This window comes from Pan troglodytes, chromosome 9 (assembly GCF_028858775.2).
Source record: "Pan troglodytes isolate AG18354 chromosome 9, NHGRI_mPanTro3-v2.0_pri, whole genome shotgun sequence".
Classification (NCBI taxonomy): domain Eukaryota; kingdom Metazoa; phylum Chordata; class Mammalia; order Primates; family Hominidae; genus Pan; species Pan troglodytes.
Genome location: NC_072407.2, coordinates 70,028,883 through 70,046,753, shown reverse-complemented (window position 1 = coordinate 70,046,753; position 17,871 = coordinate 70,028,883). Strand labels below are relative to the sequence as shown.

The 17,871-nt window shown below is 57.9% G+C and overlaps 1 protein-coding gene across 1 annotated transcript; it reads left to right on the top strand.

Moving 5' to 3' along the window:
• Positions 1–1,251: 1,251 nt before the first annotated feature.
• On the top strand, positions 1,252–14,185 carry UNC93B1 (unc-93 homolog B1, TLR signaling regulator). The gene is made up of 11 exons (XM_016921385.3): positions 1,252–1,429; positions 1,579–1,720; positions 2,202–2,355; positions 5,697–5,858; positions 6,072–6,204; positions 6,928–7,021; positions 7,560–7,684; positions 8,579–8,761; positions 9,400–9,673; positions 11,490–11,608; positions 13,431–14,185. The coding sequence occupies exons 1-11, from the start codon at positions 1,334–1,336 to the stop codon at positions 13,740–13,742; spliced, it is 1,794 nt and encodes a 597-aa protein (XP_016776874.1). The 5' UTR covers positions 1,252–1,333; the 3' UTR covers positions 13,743–14,185.
• Positions 14,186–17,871: the final 3,686 nt, after the last annotated feature.

Sequence of the window (17,871 nt, the reverse complement as noted above, 5' to 3'; positions counted from 1 at the left end):
GCCATCTGAGAACGGCCCTCGCCATAGCCATACTCTCCCACCTCCTCCCTGCCCCTGCGCCTCGGGCCCTGCCCTCTCTTCGGCTCCTTTCCTGTCTCCCACTTCCAGCCACCCACCTGCATGAATCCACCTGTCTGTTCTCCACATCTGCACTTGGGCATCGTCACCTGGAGAAAGTTCTACCTCCTGGAAGCCTGAAGCCACTGCAGATTCACGCCTCCCTCCACCTTCCCAGCAATCCTTGCGGGGTGGGAGGTGTTTGTCATCCAGTCACTCATGCACCCATCCAGTCACAAGTATTGATCACTCAGTAGGTGCCCAATGCCATCCTCTGCATTTGGGAGAGGATGTACCTGAAGAGCAGTGGGTGGAGGGGGGTGCACAGGGAGGGCATGGAAAACCAGAAGGGAAGTGGAGGGACTGCATTCTCTGCAGGGATGTTCTCTTGTTCTGAGAGCTGAGTGGGAAGGAAGCCACCTGGGAGGCGCAGCAGGAAGAGCATTCAAACCAGAAGGAACCCAGGGGAGAGAATCTGGATATTTTCAAAAGTGGCCCCGTGGCTCCAGCCAGGTCGGTGGTAGCCAGTGCTTTGGAGTGTCGGCCCCACCACGGGCTCCCGCTGCAGCCCGGGATCCAGTGCCCAGCAGGACGGCGGCAGGTGGCTCTGGGCCCCACTACATGGTTGTGGCAGGGTCCCCCAAGTAGTTCAGTGGGGATCACAATCTCCACCTCCCAGGACTCACTCAAGCTCCCATTTGCACAGCCCAAACTGGAGCAGGATGGGGACATGGGAGGTGGGCTCTGGCTGTAGCGTCCTGTGGTGGGAGGTGGGGTCCAGCTGGTGACGCTACTGTCCCTGCAGTGCTCTTTGATGAGCTGTAACAGCAGGCTTGGAGGTGGGGCTGGGGACGACCCAGGCAACCCTGAGGGGAGCTTAAGGGAGCCAGGCAACCCTGGCACTTTTCCAAGGCTTTGCTTTAACTCAATAGTTCCGCCATGGCCCCGGGGGTAGTGCCACGTATTTCTGTTTTACCGTCGAGGAAACAGAGGAAACCGAGGCACAAAGAAATGGAGTTAATTCCTAAAGTCACAGGGCCAGGAGGTGGCTGAGTGGGGATTCGAACTCACACCCCAGAGGGCACACACAGGCAGGCCCCTGCACACACGCGCGCGCGCGCGCGTACACACACATACACACACACGTGTCCTGGAGGAGGCGGCCCGCAGGGCGGGACAGGGCGGGGCGGGGGCAGGTCCCGGCCGCCGGGAGGAAGTGGCCGGGCGGTCGCAAGGGCTCCGGGGCAACCGCCGCGAGTCCGCAGTAGTTCGGGCCATGGAGGCGGAGCCGCCGCTCTACCCGATGGCGGGGGCTGCGGGGCCGCAGGGCGACGAGGACCGGCTCGGGGTCCCGGACGGGCCCGAGGCCCCGGTGAGCGGGGACCCGGAGTGCGAGGCGCGGGCGTCCCCTGTGGGCCAGGGTCCCCCCGGCGGGGGCGGGGCGGGCCGGGGGGCGGCGGGCACCGGGGGACACGGGTTCGGGGCGCGATCGCGGGTGCGAGCGGCGTGCGTGGCCCGCAGCTGGACGAGCTGGTGGGCGCGTACCCCAACTACAACGAGGAGGAGGAGGAGCGCCGCTACTACCGCCGCAAGCGCCTGGGCGTGCTCAAGAACGTGCTGGCTGCCAGCGCCGGAGGCATGCTCACCTACGGCGTCTACCTGGGTAGGTGCCGCTCGGGGACCCGGGGCCGCCCCGCCCGCTCCCAGCCCGGCCCGGGAAACAGAAACCGCGGGCCGCTGCCTCCCGCCCGCTCTCACTTCCCCTCCGCTGCCCTCGCAGCTGCAGCCACGGCCCCGCGCGGCGGGGGTGGGGTTGGGGGGTCAAGTAGCGCAGCGTCCCCGGGTCCCAGCCAGAGCCTCGGTGTGGGTGGGGGACAGGGGTCCGGGCTCCCGGACAGACCTGCCACCTTCAGAATTGGAGGCCGGCGGAGCAAGGCGGGTGGGGGTCTGGGCTTAGCTGGCCAAGTGGCCGCGGGCTGGCAGAAGGCGTGGCGCAGCCCGGGAACCCGGCTGTCCTGAGGGGCGCTGTCAGCGGGAATGCCTTCGGTGATTGGAGCTCCCTGCGAGGCCTGCATGCCGTCTTCTGCTCGGTGGCGCCCAAAGCCAGGCTGCTCCCTGCACGCCGCTCTCTGTCCTGTCCCCAGGCCTCCTGCAGATGCAGCTGATCCTGCACTACGACGAGACCTACCGCGAGGTGAAGTATGGCAACATGGGGCTGCCCGACATCGACAGCAAAATGCTGATGGGCATCAACGTGACTCCCATCGCCGCCCTGCTCTACACACCTGTGCTCATCAGGTGGGCGCGGCTGCTCCTGTGGGATGCTGCGGTACTCCCATTTCGGAGGGGTACAGAGGCCGGCAGGCCAGGAGGTGTCCATCTGCCGGGGTGTTTGTGGGGCGAGGGAGCAAGGGAGAGGTTTTTTTCTATCCGGAAGCCTGAGAGTGAAGGGGGTGAAACTCGGATTTGGGGAAGGAAACAGGAAATTTGCCTCAGGGCACATTTGGTTTCCAGCAACAGATTCACACGGGCTGAGCTCCCTCCCAGCTTGCCTGGGCCTCACGTGGCACCCTCCTCGTGGCCTCCTTGGAGGCCTCCCAGAGCCACTGTGGCCTTCAGGGTTGGGGCTGTAGAGTTAGGGGTTTCTGATCGGTCAGCAAAGTCCAGGCACCCATGCCTGGCCCAGTCGCTGTGACTGGTGCTGAGGGGGTGTTTCTCACAGACAGGCATGGCTGGGCAGGTGCCCCAGAGCTCTCCCCCAGATCTGAGCCCTGGAGGTATGTGGTTCAGCCTCCCCATCACTGGTCCACAGTGCCCTCCCTGATGGGACCTGGAGACCAGTGGACAAATTAGGTGAATTTGAGCTCCCTCATCTTTAAAACAAACAAACAAACAAACAAAACAACAAGAGAAAACTCCATTTAAACAAAAATTTGAAAATTTAAAACATCTCCCGTTGCACAGGCAGGATTAGAATAACTGAAATCATAAAAAAGAAACCCCATCTAAGCCCTCCAGGAAATCGGCTACCCATGCTGTCCCACCACCATGCATGGATTACATTCACATCCTTGTCCCCAGAGCACGTGTGTGGACGTGCCCGTGTGTGTGTGTGTGTGTGTGTGTATGCAAGCGGGCTATGTTTGCTTTTGCTTGCTTACTTTTTTTTTTTTTTTTTTTGAGACAGATACTTGCTCTGTCATCTAGACTGCAGTGCAGTGGTGTGATCTCGGCTCACTGCAACCTCTGCCTCCCAGGCTCAAGCGATTCTCCTACTTCAGCACCCTGAGTAGCTAGGATTACAGGCGCCTGCCACCCGGTTAATTTTTGTACTTTTAGTAGAGATGGGGTTTCACTATGTTGACCAGGCTGGTCTTAAACTCCTGACCTCAAGTGATTCTCCTGCCTTGGCCTCCCAAAGTGCTGGGATTACAGGCATGAGCCACAGTGCCCAGAGCTTGCTTCCTTCTTTTCACTGAGCGTATCTTAGCCTACTCTACAGCCTTCACAGTTACGACTTTGCAATGGTAGCATCTTCTGCAGATACGGTGGCACTGAACAGTGGCTTGGAATTGGACACTGCAGTTCCTTCTGTGCTTACATCTGTTTCCTTGTTTTTTTTTTTTTAATTATGTGTTTATTTATTTTATTATTATTATTATTTGAGACAGAGTCTCACTCTGTCACCCAGGTTAGAGTGCAGTGGCACGAACACAGCTCACTGCCTCCTCAACCCCCACACACTGGGCTCAAGCAATCCTCCCACCTCAGCCTCCCGAGTAGCTGGGCCTACAGGCGCACGCCATCACATCTGGCTGATTTTTAAAGTATTTGTAGCGATGGGGAGTTGCTATGTTGCTCAGGCCAGTCTCAAATTCACCCGCCCCAGCCCCACAAAGTGTTGGGATTACAGGTGTGAGCCACCACATCCAGCACTCCCCCAATTTTTTAAACAATTATTTTTCCTAGGATACATTTTCAACAATGTCTTTACTAGGTCCAAGCCATACAAAAGGCTTTATGGCTTTTGAAACCTATCACTTCTACTAATAGCAGTGAACTCTTGTCTCCTGTCTGCCCGGCACTTTATTTTATTTATTTATTTTTATTTTTACTTTTTTTTTGAAATGGAGTCTCACTCTATCACCCAGGCTGGAGTGCAATGGCACAATCTCGGCTCACTCCAACCTCTGCCTCCCAGGTTCAAGCGATTTTCCTGCCTCAGCCTCCCGAGTAGCTGGGATTACAGGCGCCCGCCACCACGCTCAGCTAATTTTTTGTATTTTTAGTAAAGACGGGGTTTCACCATGTTGGCCAGGCTGGTCTCAAACTTCTGACCTCAGGTGATCTGCCCACCTCCACCTCCTAAAGTGCTGGGATTACAGGCACGAGCCACCACGCCCGGCCATGCTGGGCACTTTATAAGCGCAATTTCATTCCCAATAATTTGAGGAAGCTGCTCCAGTCTTAGACATGAAGAAACCATGGTGTTAAACAACTTGCCCAGGTCCCACAGGCAGTAACTGGCAGACTGAAGGCTTGAACCCCAGTAGAGGGACTCAAATCCACATGTTCACCCCCTGCCAAAACTACCAGGCTGCTTTCCCAAAGGGTTATGCCAGTGTGTGTGACCACTGGCTATATGTGCCACTTTTTTTTTGAGCAATCTTGCTGTTGCCCAGGCTGGAGTGCGGTGGCACGATCTCAGCTCACGGCAACCTCCGCCTCCTGGGTTCAAGCGATTCTCCTGCCTCAGCCTCCCAAGTAGATGGGATTACAGGTGTGCACCACCACACCCGGCTAATTTTTGTATTTTTAGTAGAGGTGGGGTTTCACCATGTTGGCCAGGCTGGTCTCAAACTTCTGACCTCAGGTGATCCGCCCACCTCCACCTCCTAAAGTGCTGGAATTACAGATGTGAGCCACTGTGCCCGGCCTATATGTGCCACTTTCAAACCACATCCTCACCAGCAGTGAATGCACATTTTTACCGGCATTTTTACTTAAGGAGCGTAAATACAGAAAACTTGAAGATACCAGTAGTGGTTTTTGGCCTGATCAGCCTCCATGGGTGGTTGAGCCCTCATCCTGTCACTCACCAAGCCCCTTCTATTGTCACTGTGTGACCTTTTCCCAGACCCAGACAGGTGGAAACTTCCTGACTGACCACCATGGTTCATAAAAGCAATGAACTGGAGGCAGGGGTGCCGGGACTCTGGCTCTGGTGCTCCCAGTAGTGGGGCCTCTTCCTTTCTCTTCTCCCAGCCTGAGTCAAGCCCCTGGGCCCTACAGACACAGTGCATGAGCTTGGGAGGAGAAGGGGGAATGGGAGAATCAGAGAGCCCAGAACACGCATGAGGGCTGGTTACACCCATGGGTCACTCTCCATCCTCACAGTGGTGATGAGAGGCCTGTGGTTTGGGCTCCATGCCCATATTACAGCTGGGAAAACTGAGGCACAGTAGCTTGCCTGAGGCCACTCCGCAAGTCTGTGTATCTGATATTCCATCTCAGTGCCCTCGACTCTCTCTACCTCACAAAGCCCTGTGAGCTGGGACCTGCGGTTGTGGCCCCGTTTGGCTTCAGGCCACAGTGGTCCAGCAGGCCTGTGGTGCCAGCATCTCTCCCACTGTCCACAGGTTTTTCGGAACGAAGTGGATGATGTTCCTCGCTGTGGGCATCTACGCCCTCTTTGTCTCCACCAACTACTGGGAGCGCTACTACACACTTGTGCCCTCGGCTGTGGCCCTGGGCATGGCCATCGTGCCTCTTTGGGCTTCCATGGGCAACTACATCACCAGGTGAGCCTGGTGGGCAGCAGGGCAGGAGGCTGGAGACCTGGCCAAGCCTCCACTTTATTGCCAACTTTGGCTGGGGGACCACAGGAAGCCCCTTTCGCCCTCTGGGCCTCAGTTTCCCCACACCGGGGCTGGTCTGCCCCTAGCTCTGGGTGCAGGACACACAGGAGTGGCACAGGTCGGGCTGAGGAGAGCCTTCTCTCCTTTGTGGTCCAGGATGGCGCAGAAGTACCACGAGTACTCCCACTACAAGGAGCAGGATGGGCAGGGGATGAAGCAGCGGCCTCCGCGGGGCTCCCACGCGCCCTATCTCCTGGTCTTCCAAGCCATCTTCTACAGCTTCTTCCATGTGAGTGCCACGTGGGCCATTGTTGGGTGGCAGGGGCAGACCCACGCATTGGAGCCCATCCACAGTCTCAACCCTCTAGTCCCACTTTCTTTCTTTTATTATTGTTATTTTTAAGAGGCCTGGTCTCACTATGTTGCCCAGCTGGCTTTGAACTCCTGGGCTCCAGTGATCCTCCCACCTTGGCCTCCCAAGTAGCTGGGACTACATGCGCACACCACTGTATCTGCCCCACCTTCATTTCTTTTTCTTTCTTTCTTTTTTTTTTTTTTGGTGGGGGTTGGGGGCAGGGTCTTGCTCTGTTGCCCAGGCTGGAGTGCAGTAGTGCAGTCAAAGCTCACTGCAACCTTGAACTGCTGGGCTCAAGTGATCCTCCTACCTCAGCCTTCTGAGTAGCTGGCATCATATGCATGTGCTACCACACCCAGCTAATTTTTTATTTTTTGTAGAGATAGGATCTTACTATGTTGCCCAGGCTGCCCATCTTCCTTTCTTGAGCCCACCCCAGCTTGCTCATCCATAGAGATAGAGATCTCATCTGCCCTTTTCCACAATGCTGGCCAGGAGGAGGTCTTCCTCATTGGGCGGCCCTGTAACCACACTACTCCCAGAACTGGGAAGGCCCCTGTTCCCCCAAGGCTGTGCCTGGACCCCTCCCCAGACCATGCCTGTGTCCCCTGCCTGGCTCTTGCCTGAGTCTGGTCCCAACTGCCCTTGTTTCTGCAGCTGAGCTTCGCCTGCGCCCAGCTGCCCATGATTTATTTCCTGAACCACTACCTGTATGACCTGAACCACACGCTGTACAATGTGCAGAGCTGCGGTTAGTCCTTGTGGGGGTTGGGGAGGAGTCCACAAAGTCTGCTTACTTCCCCAGCAGACACTGGGCCCTCACTCACAGGATTCAGGGCTGGCAGCCCAGTGCCCCATGGCTCTGGTGGGCAAGACACAGGGCCCTGTAGGAGTAAGTAGTTAGGACATCTGACCCAGCCAGGAGAGTGGGTGGGCGGGGAAGACTGCCTGGAGAAGGCACCATCTGGGCTGAGGCTGCCAGTGGGATCTTTCTTGGGGCCAGGCAAACAGTCAGAGCTCAATCAGTGCAGGGGGTGTGCATGGAAATGTGAGGTCCACTGAGCCTTGGGGCAATAGGGTGGGAAGCAGGGGAAACATGCCCCTTTCCCGGGGAACACCCAGCCCCAGTGGTCCAAACCTCCAAACTGCTCTCTGAAGGAACTCTGCCCTTGCTCTCACTCTCCCGCCCTCCACCGCTCCTCCGCGGCCTGCGTGGCTCCACCCTGGTGGCTGGGTTGACTGTGTGCCCTACTCTCTGCTCACGGTGCCCTCACCCCCACCCTTCCCAGGCACCAACAGCCACGGGATCCTCAGCGGCTTCAACAAGACGGTTCTGCGGACGCTGCCGCGGAGCGGAAACCTCATTGTGGTGGAGAGCGTGCTCATGGCAGTGGCCTTCCTGGCCATGCTGCTGGTGCGGCCCGGGATTGGGGCAGGACAGTCAGTGAAGCAGAGTGTGGTTCTGGGGACCGAGTCTGCGAGAAAGGGTCTGGATCGGATGGCGTGGCCTGGGTCGGGTTGTGGCCTCGGGGCGGGCCGTAGGCCTGGGAGCGCGATCTGAGTTGGGGAGCTAGGGCCGAGTGCTGCAGAGCGGGCATGAGGCTCGGAGGCGGGGCTGAGGCCTGTGGTCCGAGGCAGGCGTGGGCATCCAGAGGCCAGGGGAAGGAAGGAACAGGCTTGGTCCACAGTTTCGAGCTGGAGACAAGATCTTAGAGGACTGACTGAGACCTGTGAGGGGGTTGGGGACAGGACCAAGGGTGAGGGCTGGAAGGTGTGGCTCAAACTGGAAGTGATACTGGACGGCAGAACTAAGGCGTTGGCATGGCTGCCGCCTGGCGATGGAGCTGGGAGGCAAGGCCCAGTCTTTGGCTGTGTCAGGGCGGGGCCTAGTGCTGGGAGGCGGGGCCGAAGTCTGTGGGTGTGTCCGAGGGGCGGGGACTAGCCTGGAAGGCGGGGCTGAGGTCTGGCGCGGGGCTGAGAAGGAAGGCTGAAGTCTATGGATTTGTCTGAATGTGAGTTGTGAAGTGTGTGTATGTGAGAGAGAGGGGATGGGGCCTTGGGCTGGGAGGCAAGACCACCGTCTTTCGGAGTGTGGTGGCGTGGCTTTGTGCTGAGAGGCGGGGCCTTGAGCTGGGATAAGGCAAGACTTGGGTCTGTGGGTGTGTCTCAGGGGCGGGGCCCTGGGCTGGGAGGCGGGGCCGAGAGCTGAGGCAAGGCCCAGGCATGTGGTGCATCTGAAGGGCGGGGCTGAAGCCTGGAGGCCAGGCCTGGGCCTGGCTGGCCGCCCCTTCAAGTAATGGGTTCGCAGGTGCTGGGTTTGTGCGGAGCCGCTTACCGGCCCACGGAGGAGATCGATCTGCGCAGCGTGGGCTGGGGCAACATCTTCCAGCTGCCCTTCAAGCACGTGCGTGACTACCGCCTGCGCCACCTCGTGCCTTTCTTTATCTACAGCGGCTTCGAGGTGCTCTTTGCCTGCACTGGTATCGCCTTGGTAAGTACAGCCTGCATAGGATTGCCCGACAAAAGACAAGATAGCCAGGTAAATTTGAATTCAAGTAAACAACGAATAATTTTTAATTACATATGTAAGTGTGTACATGTATATCCCAAATATCCCCCTCCTGCTTTCTTTTCCCTCTCTTACCCCTGTCCCCCCTTTACCTTGGGCAAGTTATTTTAACTTCTCTGAATCGAAATGGGATAGCACCCACAGAGTGTTTAGTTCCTTGTGGGGTACAGCCCACGGTGTCTAGGGACATTCCAAGCATTTTCACACCTGCCCTCAGAACCTTCCCCTGAGCCTTGGAGCGAGGTCAGGCAGTCCAGGGAGGGCAGGGTGTGGCCTAAGGAACACCTCTTGTGGGGAGTAAGAGCCAGCCCTTCTCCCCCTCTGGCTCTTACTCCCCGTATCGCGGGGGGCCCCTCTCCCCACCCTGGCTCTTAGGACCCCCATCGCAGGGGGGTGAGGCACCCCCCACGATGCGGGGAGTAAGAGCCAACCCCTCTTCACCCCCCGGCTCTTAGGACCCCCATCGCAGGGGGGTGAGGCACCCCCCGCGATGCGGGGAGGGCTGAGACTGGGGTCTGGGCTGTTCCAGACTTCAACACTCACCCCTTGTCCCCCCGCAGGGCTATGGCGTGTGCTCGGTGGGGCTGGAGCGGCTGGCTTACCTCCTCGTGGCTTATAGCCTGGGTGCCTCAGCCGCCTCACTCCTGGGCCTGCTGGGCCTGTGGCTGCCACGCCCGGTGCCCCTCGTGGCTGGAGCAGGGGTGCACCTGCTGCTCACCTTCATCCTCTTTTTCTGGGCCCCTGTGCCTCGGGTCCTGCAACACAGCTGGATCCTCTATGTGGCAGCTGCCCTTTGGGGTGTGGGCAGTGCCCTGAACAAGACTGGACTCAGCAGTGAGTATAGCTGTGGGCACTGGGGGGAGGGGGGGCGGGGCAGGGGGCTTTATGGCTATCTGTGGGTGGTTGGCGAGACATAGACATCCCAGGGACAGATATGGGGTCCCATGGTCACATAGGGTCCTGTGGACATGGCAGAGGCGGGTGGGGCTTCCTGTGGACACTCCGGGGGTGGAAGGAAAGTCTTATGGACACACTGGGGACAGATGGGTAGGGTGTGGACACCCTGGAGACAGGTATGGGGGTTCCATGCCATGGACATTCTGTTAATACCCCAGAGCGGGCACAGGGCCGCATCAACACTGGAGGGTCAGTGTGAAATCTCGTGGCTACACGGGGCAGGTGTGGGGCTCTGTGGACACCCCTTAGGGACAGTGTGAAAAACACATCAGGGATTCTCCCTTTTCATACCAGGGGACAGGGCTTACCCTGGCATAGTTTTCGTGACACTTGGAGCAGATGTTTTGGTCTCTGCCTCACGGAGCATGTGGTAGGAGCAAGTGGCCTGTTGTACACCCATGGCATAGATACAGACATGGGCCTTTGTATAGAGAGGAGCAGGCCTGCAGCCCCAACCCAGTCTGCTCAGTACCAGAGTCCAGGCCCCAGGTCTGGGCTGCTGGGGAACAGGGCCCTGTTTGCAGAAGGCAGCGGGTGGGCCCATGTTCAGCTCCAGGATGCTCCCTGCCCACAGATGGGCACATGCAGTGACACACAGCTAGCACACATGGGCAGTCCTGCCGGGCATCCATGTCAGTGTCTGTTCTGATGGGCCGAAGCTGTGAACAGTTTTGAACGTCATCCTTGGGGGTGTGGAGTGGCCGAGGTCATGCCTGCTGCTGGCAGGGCAGAGGCTGACTGGGTGTCTCTGTCTGTAGCAGGGGCTGGAGCCTCATACTGCACCACAGTCTCTTGGCCGTTTTGCCCAAGGATAGCCCATTCTGGGCAGAGTCCAGCCTGGGTATCTTGAACCCATGTTGTGCCCTGTCTGGTCCTGGCATCCCCTCTGCCCAGCTCCATATCCCATCTCCTCCGGTGAACCCCGGGGGATCCTTGTCTCTTCATAGCAGCACTGTGGGGATAAAGTCACCCTGCAGGGCCCCAAGACAGGAGTGTTCATGTCCTGAGTGCCTGGTGAAGGTGTTAATAGTGGCCCCTATGATTTGGCAGGTGCCATGCCCACTTTCTCACTTTAGAACTTCAGAACACAGCACACAATAGGCATAAGCTCATCTCACCATTGGGAAAAGCAGCTCTGGGGAGTTAAGTACCCAAATCACCCATGGAGCCAACATTACAGTCCTGAGAACGAGTGTGCATCTTCTGACTCCCAATCCGTTACTCTTGTTGCCCACCCTGGGAGGACTCACTGGAAAGGAAGCCCCCCTCTCCATGCTTAGCTTCAGGTTTGATTTGCAGAGTTGGCAGCTGCAAACAGTTCGATCTCTCTAGTCCGGCTGAGGAGGAGCAACAGCGCCTGCAAGCTTGGCACTGCACACCTGGGTTGGGGACAGGACATGACTAAGCACAGAGCTTTCTTCTTTTGAGGCCACGCATGTGGTGCGGAGCGGGACCACCTGCATCCACACAGCCCGACGCACCTGCTCCTACTTCTGCTTAGCGTGTGAGCAGTGTGGTGACCAGGGTCTCCACCAGGGGGCAGGCCAGGACCGCCTCACAGCACTTTCTAGGCGCTCTCTGGTCCGGGGCTGGGACCCATACAGAGCTTAGTAAAGTTCGTAGATGGTAGCTCGGCAGCCCCAGGCCCCAGGTGACACCTCTCCCCTGCCTGCCCTGTACTGCCTGCCTGCAGCACTCCTGGGAATCTTGTACGAAGACAAGGAGAGACAGGACTTCATCTTCACCATCTACCACTGGTGGCAGGCTGTGGCCATCTTCACCGTGTACCTGGGCTCGAGCCTGCACATGAAGGTGAGACTGGGCAGGGTTGGGGGCCCCATGCCCAATGACAGGTACTTCCTTAGCCCCTGCCCTGGCTTCACAGCTTCCTAAATGCCACCCCTTCCCAAGCCAGTCTCTGGGCCAAGGCCCCATTCCTGCAGCCCACTGGGTGGCCCCCAACTCAGCACCCCACTTACTGGCCCACCTCCAGCCAGTCTCAGTTTGCCCATCTCTGAGGGGATTTGTGGGTGCATCACAGCCATCCTGTGGGCTGTTTGGTACCCTGTTCTCCAGATGTTGGGTCTGTCTCTCTTCATGGTCTGAAGGGGAGCAGGCTCCTCATGCTCTGCTCCCAAAAGATGGTGGCTTGGTCTAGCAAGTCCCAGTTGCTAAACATTTTTTAAAAATAGAACTAAAGGCCGGGCGCGGTGGCTCACTCCTGTAATCCCAGCACTTTGGGAGGCCGAGGCGAGTGGATTGCCTGAGGTAGGGAGTTTGAGACCAGCCTGACCGACATGGTGAAACCTCGTCTCTACTAAAAATACAAAAATTAGCCGGGCGTGGTGGCAGGTGCCTGTAATCACAGCTACTCGGGAGGCTGAGGCAGGAGAATCGCTTGAACTGGGAGGCGGAGGTTGCAGTTAGCCGAGACGGGGCCTTGGCACTCCATCCAGCCTAAGCAACAAGAGCGAAACTCCGTCTCAAAATAAAAATAAAAATAAAAATAAAAATAGAACTAAAAATAGCAGGGAGTGGGCCGGGAGTAGTGGCTCACGCCTGTAATCCCAGCATTTTGAGACGCTGAGGTGGGGGTTCTGAGATCTGGAGTTCGAGACCAGCCTGGGTAACAGGCTGTGAAACCCTGTCTCTACTAAAAACACAAAAATTAGCTGGGCATGGTGGCACGTCCCTGTGATCCCAGCTACTCTGGAGGCTGAGGCACGAGAATGGCTTGAACCTGGGAGATGGAGGTTGCAGTGAGCCAAGATCGCGCCACCGCACTTCAGCCTGGAGGACAGAGCGAGACTCTGTCTTCCAAAAAGAAAAAAAGAAAAAAGAAAAGCAGTGAGTGGGCTGGGCATGGTGGCTCACGCCTGTAATCCCAACACTTTGGGAGGCTGAGGCAGGAGGATTGCTTGAGGCCAGGAGTTCAAGACCAGCCTGGGCAACATAGGAGACCCTATCTCTACAAAAAATTTAAAAATTAGCTGGGCGTGGTGGCGCGTGCCTGTAGTTCCAGCTACTTGGGAGACTGAGGTGGGAGGATAGCTTGAGCCTGGAAGATTGAGGCTGAAGTGAGCGTGCCACTGCGCTCCAGCAGTGGGTGGGGGAAGGGAGGGAGGGGGCGCGGTGGGGAAACGGAGCGACCGTGTCTGGAAAAAAGAAAAGAGCAGGAAGTATGCATACAGATATGTGTGTATGTCCTGAGCTATGGTGTGAAATCATTCCTGACTGCGGGTTATAGTCAAAACCCCATGAAAAGCATCACTACAGCCCACGGGTGTGTCAGGGACACAGTGTTGTGAGCCCTGGGAAGGCAGGGCCTGTGGCCAGCACTTTATCAACACTGGCGCATGCACCCTATGAGGCAAATGGATTTCCATTGTCCCCTTACAGTGTGGGACACTGAGGTCGCCAAGGGCATGGCGACTGTAAGGGACAGTGCTGGATGTGAGCCTCGCCTGCAGGAGGCGGTCCAGGAAGCATGGGTGGAGGGGCTGGAGAAGTTGAGGGCCGCGTGGCCCGGGAGGCTCCCAGAGGAGGGAAGGGCCTATCTCAGCGAGGGGCATAGGCGGGGAAGGTGCGGGGCGAGGCGGCCGCGGGTCCCTGGCATCCCTCTCCTTACGCGCAGGCTAAGCTGGCGGTGCTGCTGGTGACGCTGGTGGCGGCCGCGGTCTCCTACCTGCGGATGGAGCAGAAGCTGCGGCGGGGCGTGGCCCCGCGCCAGCCCCGCATCCCGCGACCCCAGCACAAGGTGCGCGGTTACCGCTACTTGGAGGAGGACAACTCTGACGAGAGCGACGCGGAGGGCGAGCATGGGGACGGCGCGGAGGAGGAGGCGCCGCCCGCGGGGCCCAGGCCTGGCCCCGAGCCCGCTGGACTCGGCCGCCGGCCCTGCCCGTATGAACAGGCGCAGGGGGGAGACGGGCCGGAGGAGCAGTGAGGGGCCGCCTGGTCCCCGGACTCAGCCTCCCTCCTCGCCGGCCTCAGTTTACCACGTCTGGGGTCGGGGGGACCCCCTCCGAGTCCCGCGCTGTCTTCAAAGGCCCCTGTCTCCCCTCCCCCACGTTGGGGACGCCCCTCCCAGAGCTCGGGTCACCTCCGGGCTTCCGCAGCCGCCTCCAAGGCGGAGTGGAGCCTTGGGAACCCCTCGGCCAAGCACAGGGGTTCGAAAATACAGCTGAAACCCCGCGGGCCCTTAGCACGCGCCCCAGCGCCGGAGCAGGGTCAGGGTCTTCTTGCGACCCGGCCCCGCTCCAGATCCCCCCAGCTCTCGGCCGCGGACCCGGGCCGCATGTGAGCGCGCTTTGCACCTCCTATCCCCAGGGTCCGCCGAGAGCCACGATTTTTTACAGAAAATGAGCAATAAAGAGATTTTGTACTGTCCTGACTGGGGAGTCCCAGGCCGCGGGGGACGGAGCGCCCCTGGGATGCACGCCCGGCTGGCCCGGCCTCTGGGCGCGGTGGTGACAGGCCCTGACCTAGGGGGATCGCGGGGTGTGGGGAGTGCCGCGCCCTGCTGGGGGCGGGGCGAGGTGTCCGTAGGCCCCGCCCACCAGCCCTTCCTCCCTCCTGAGGCCCCGCTCCCCCATACCTGCCTGCCTTTGCCAGCCCCAGCCAGGAGAAGGGAGCGGCGGAGCGGCTGGCAGAGACAGAGGAGGGTGTGACGGCGTTGCTGGTCCCCCATGGGTCCATAGGGCGAGACAGACTTCCGAGGCACACCCTCCAGGGGACTGTGTAGGCATCCTCCGCCATCCAGCGACCACCCCCGCGTCGGACAGGGTCCACTTCCGAGCCACGGTGGGGTCACCCTGTGCCCAGTAGGGGCCTTGGAAGTGGTGGTTGGAGGCCAGGTACGCTCGGTGACTATCCTTTCCCGGCTACAGCCTCAGCTGCGATGCCCACGAGAAACAGGCTGGTGGAGGGGCAGACCCCCTACAAGGCCTGAAGGTGCCGTTCCTCCACCCGCTCCTCTTGTGGCCAGAGGAGAGGGACACCCCCGCCATGAAGAGCTCTGAACGGTTGGGTGAGGACAAGTGGGGGCCGTGGGAGGGCCATGGAGCCCCCAGCTGCACCCCAGCAGGCCCGGGGCTGGCCCACACCATTCCTCACTCCGCACAGCCTCTCTTCCCCTGACTTTGGCGAGACCCTCGTCCGTACCTCCAGGCTCCATGCCTGCCTCAGCATCGCTCTATGGATTCTCCCAGCCCTAAACTGGCCCCATCTCTCCTCTCTGCCCTCATGTGAGTTTGGTTCTTGAAGCCTCTAGTGGTCCCTGGGGCCAGACTCTGTGGCCTTGGACAGGGAGTCTGCCATCTGAGCCACAGGTTCCTTCTCTGTTTAGTGTGTGAGGGAACATGTTGGAGCCCTTAGTGTGGCGGCAGCAAGCGCCCCAGGCCCTGTAAGAAACACAAAAGGGTGCGGCGGGAGACGACATTTTCTAAATCTGGGAGGGAACGCTGCCTGCCTCACGCGGACCTTCAGTGAAAAGCAGACTCAGAAGCGGTCCCGAGGTGCCACCATAACCTGGGTGAAGGCCAGCACTGTGTGCTTCCAGTTCCCCCTCGGCATCTGTAGACTGAGTGTTCTCTGGAGGTGGCTGACGACATCCTCTAGGCAGGCTCCAGCAAAACCAGTCGGAGTTGGGCGACCTGAAGCTCAGATGATTCACCTCTGAATGGAGGGCAAGGTGATATTTGGAAGGGTGTGGGCCCCTGGGATGCTGGGCAAACGGGGAGCGGGTGCCTGGATAGTGGGCCTACAGCTCTTCCCAGTTCCGAGTCAATTCCAATGTTCATGGTGCCAAGGAACAGAGGCTGTGATGTTGAGCAGACTTGAAGGTGATCCAGGCACATGGAGTGGCCACTCAGGGGCTTGGCTCCTGGCTGTGCTCTTCCTATCTGGGCATTTCCCATGAGAAGGCTTCACAGGCCACCTGGCTGCTCCTGGCACACGGAGAATGCCCAGATGCTGACATGTGCCAGACAACACATATTTACACCTGATAGGCCACACACATGCAACATGCAAACACATGTGACGGGTAACACCTGTGACAGACACTACATGACAACACACGTGCACACATGATGGGAAACATATCACAGGCCGTGCGACGGGAAACACACATCACAGGCTGTGCGACGGGCAACACAGCGCAGGCATTGCAACGGGCCCTGGCAGCAAGCTCAGCAGGCTGGCTCTTTTCGAGCAGGAGAAGAGCTCATTGTAAGAGATGACACTGGCGTAGGTGGCACCTCCCCTGTCTCCATCACCCCCGGATAAGGTGATTGGGTGGAGGTTCTGGACCCCTGAGTGGACGAGCAGGTTGTGTCATGGCCTCCGTGTCTGATTGCCACCCTCGCTCCCAAAGCACCTCTGTGATTTTGTCGATCTGCACTGTGGGGATTTTTCTTTTTCTTTTTCTTTTCTTTTCTTTTTTTTTTTTTGCAACGGAGTTTCACTCTTGTTGCCCAAGCTGGAGTGCAATGGCGTGATCTCAGCTCACTGCAACCTCCATCTCCTGGGTTCAAGCGATTCTCCTACCTCAGCTTCCCGAGTAGCGGGGATTACAGGCGCCCACCACCAAGCCAGGCTAATTTTTTTTGTATTTTTAGTAGAGACGAAATTTCACCATGTTGGCCAACCTGGTCTCAAACTCCTGACCTCAGGTGATCCACCTGCCTCGGCATCCCAAAGTGCTGCGATTACAGACGTGAGCCATCACGCCCAGCTGGGATTTTTCAATTATGTGATTCCAAGAATCTCCAGTCCAAGATTTTCCCTATCTTTAAGTTCTCAGTAGCAGGTTAGATAACCTGAGAAGTCTCCCTCTTCAAAACACCTAGAAATGCTGGGTAAGAAACAAATGTCCTTTTAACTATAGAGCTGAGGCCGGGCATGGTGGCTCACGCCTGTAATTCCAGCACATTGGGAAGCTGAGGCGGGCGGATCACCTGAGGCCAGGAGTTCAAGACCAGCCTGGCCAATGGTGAAACCCCATCTCTACTAAAAATACAAAAATCAGCCAGGAGTGGTGGCAGGCGCTTGTAATCTCAGCTACTTAGGAGGCTGAAGCAGGAGAATCGCTTAAACCCGGAAGGCAGAAGTTGCAGTGAGCCAAGATCACGCCATTGCACTCCAGCCTGGGCAAAAGAGTGAAACTCCATCTCAAAAAATATATAAATAAAATAAAATAAATATATAGCTGAGTTCTTCAGAAAATAAATTAAGTCCCCTAAGGCCAGAAGTGAAGAGGGGAGTGAGAACCAAGGTGGGGACAGAGGAGCTGGTGCTGCAACTGCCTGAGGGCAGGGCTGGGTTGAGCGTTGGTATCCCTTACAAGGCAGGGTGTCAGGGTTACAGTCAAGCATGATGAAGTTGGGGCCACAGAAATGCAACACCTTTAGAGAAAGGGACAGAAACATTTCCACCCAGGGGAACAGAGAGAGGTGAGAAAATTTGAGCTTTAGGTGGTGAACAAGTTTCCCATGAGATCGTTGCGTTTTCAGGCCTCTCTTATGTAAATGTGGAACTCCTACAATGAAGTCATGCTACCTGTGTGGTCTAGGAATGCCAGAGTTGAGAAATTAACACTAAAAAGTTGCTTTGGGCCGGGAGTGGTGGCTCTTGCCTGTAATCCCAGCACTTTGGGAGGCTAAGGCAGGTGAATCACCTGAGGTCAGGAGTTCGAGACCAGCCTGGCCAACATGGTGAAACCCCGTCTCCACTAAAAATACAAAAAATTAGCCACGCCTCGTGTGCCTGTAATCCCAGCTACTCGGGAGGCTGAGGCAGGAGAATAGCTTGAACCTGGGAGGCAGAGGTTGCAGTGAGCTGAGACTGCGCCACTGCACTCCAGCCTGGGCAACAAGAGTGAAACTCTGTCTCAAAAAGAAAAGTTGCCTTGGCTTAGTGGTACCCTGGGACCACTAAAGCCCCTCTGAAACTCAGCTCACGATCCAAAATTACAGAACACACAGGAAACACATCACCGCGAGAAAAGGCAACAGACATAAAAAAGAGCAGGATTTGACACCTGCTCCAAATACCCCCAGCTAGGAGAGAGAAGC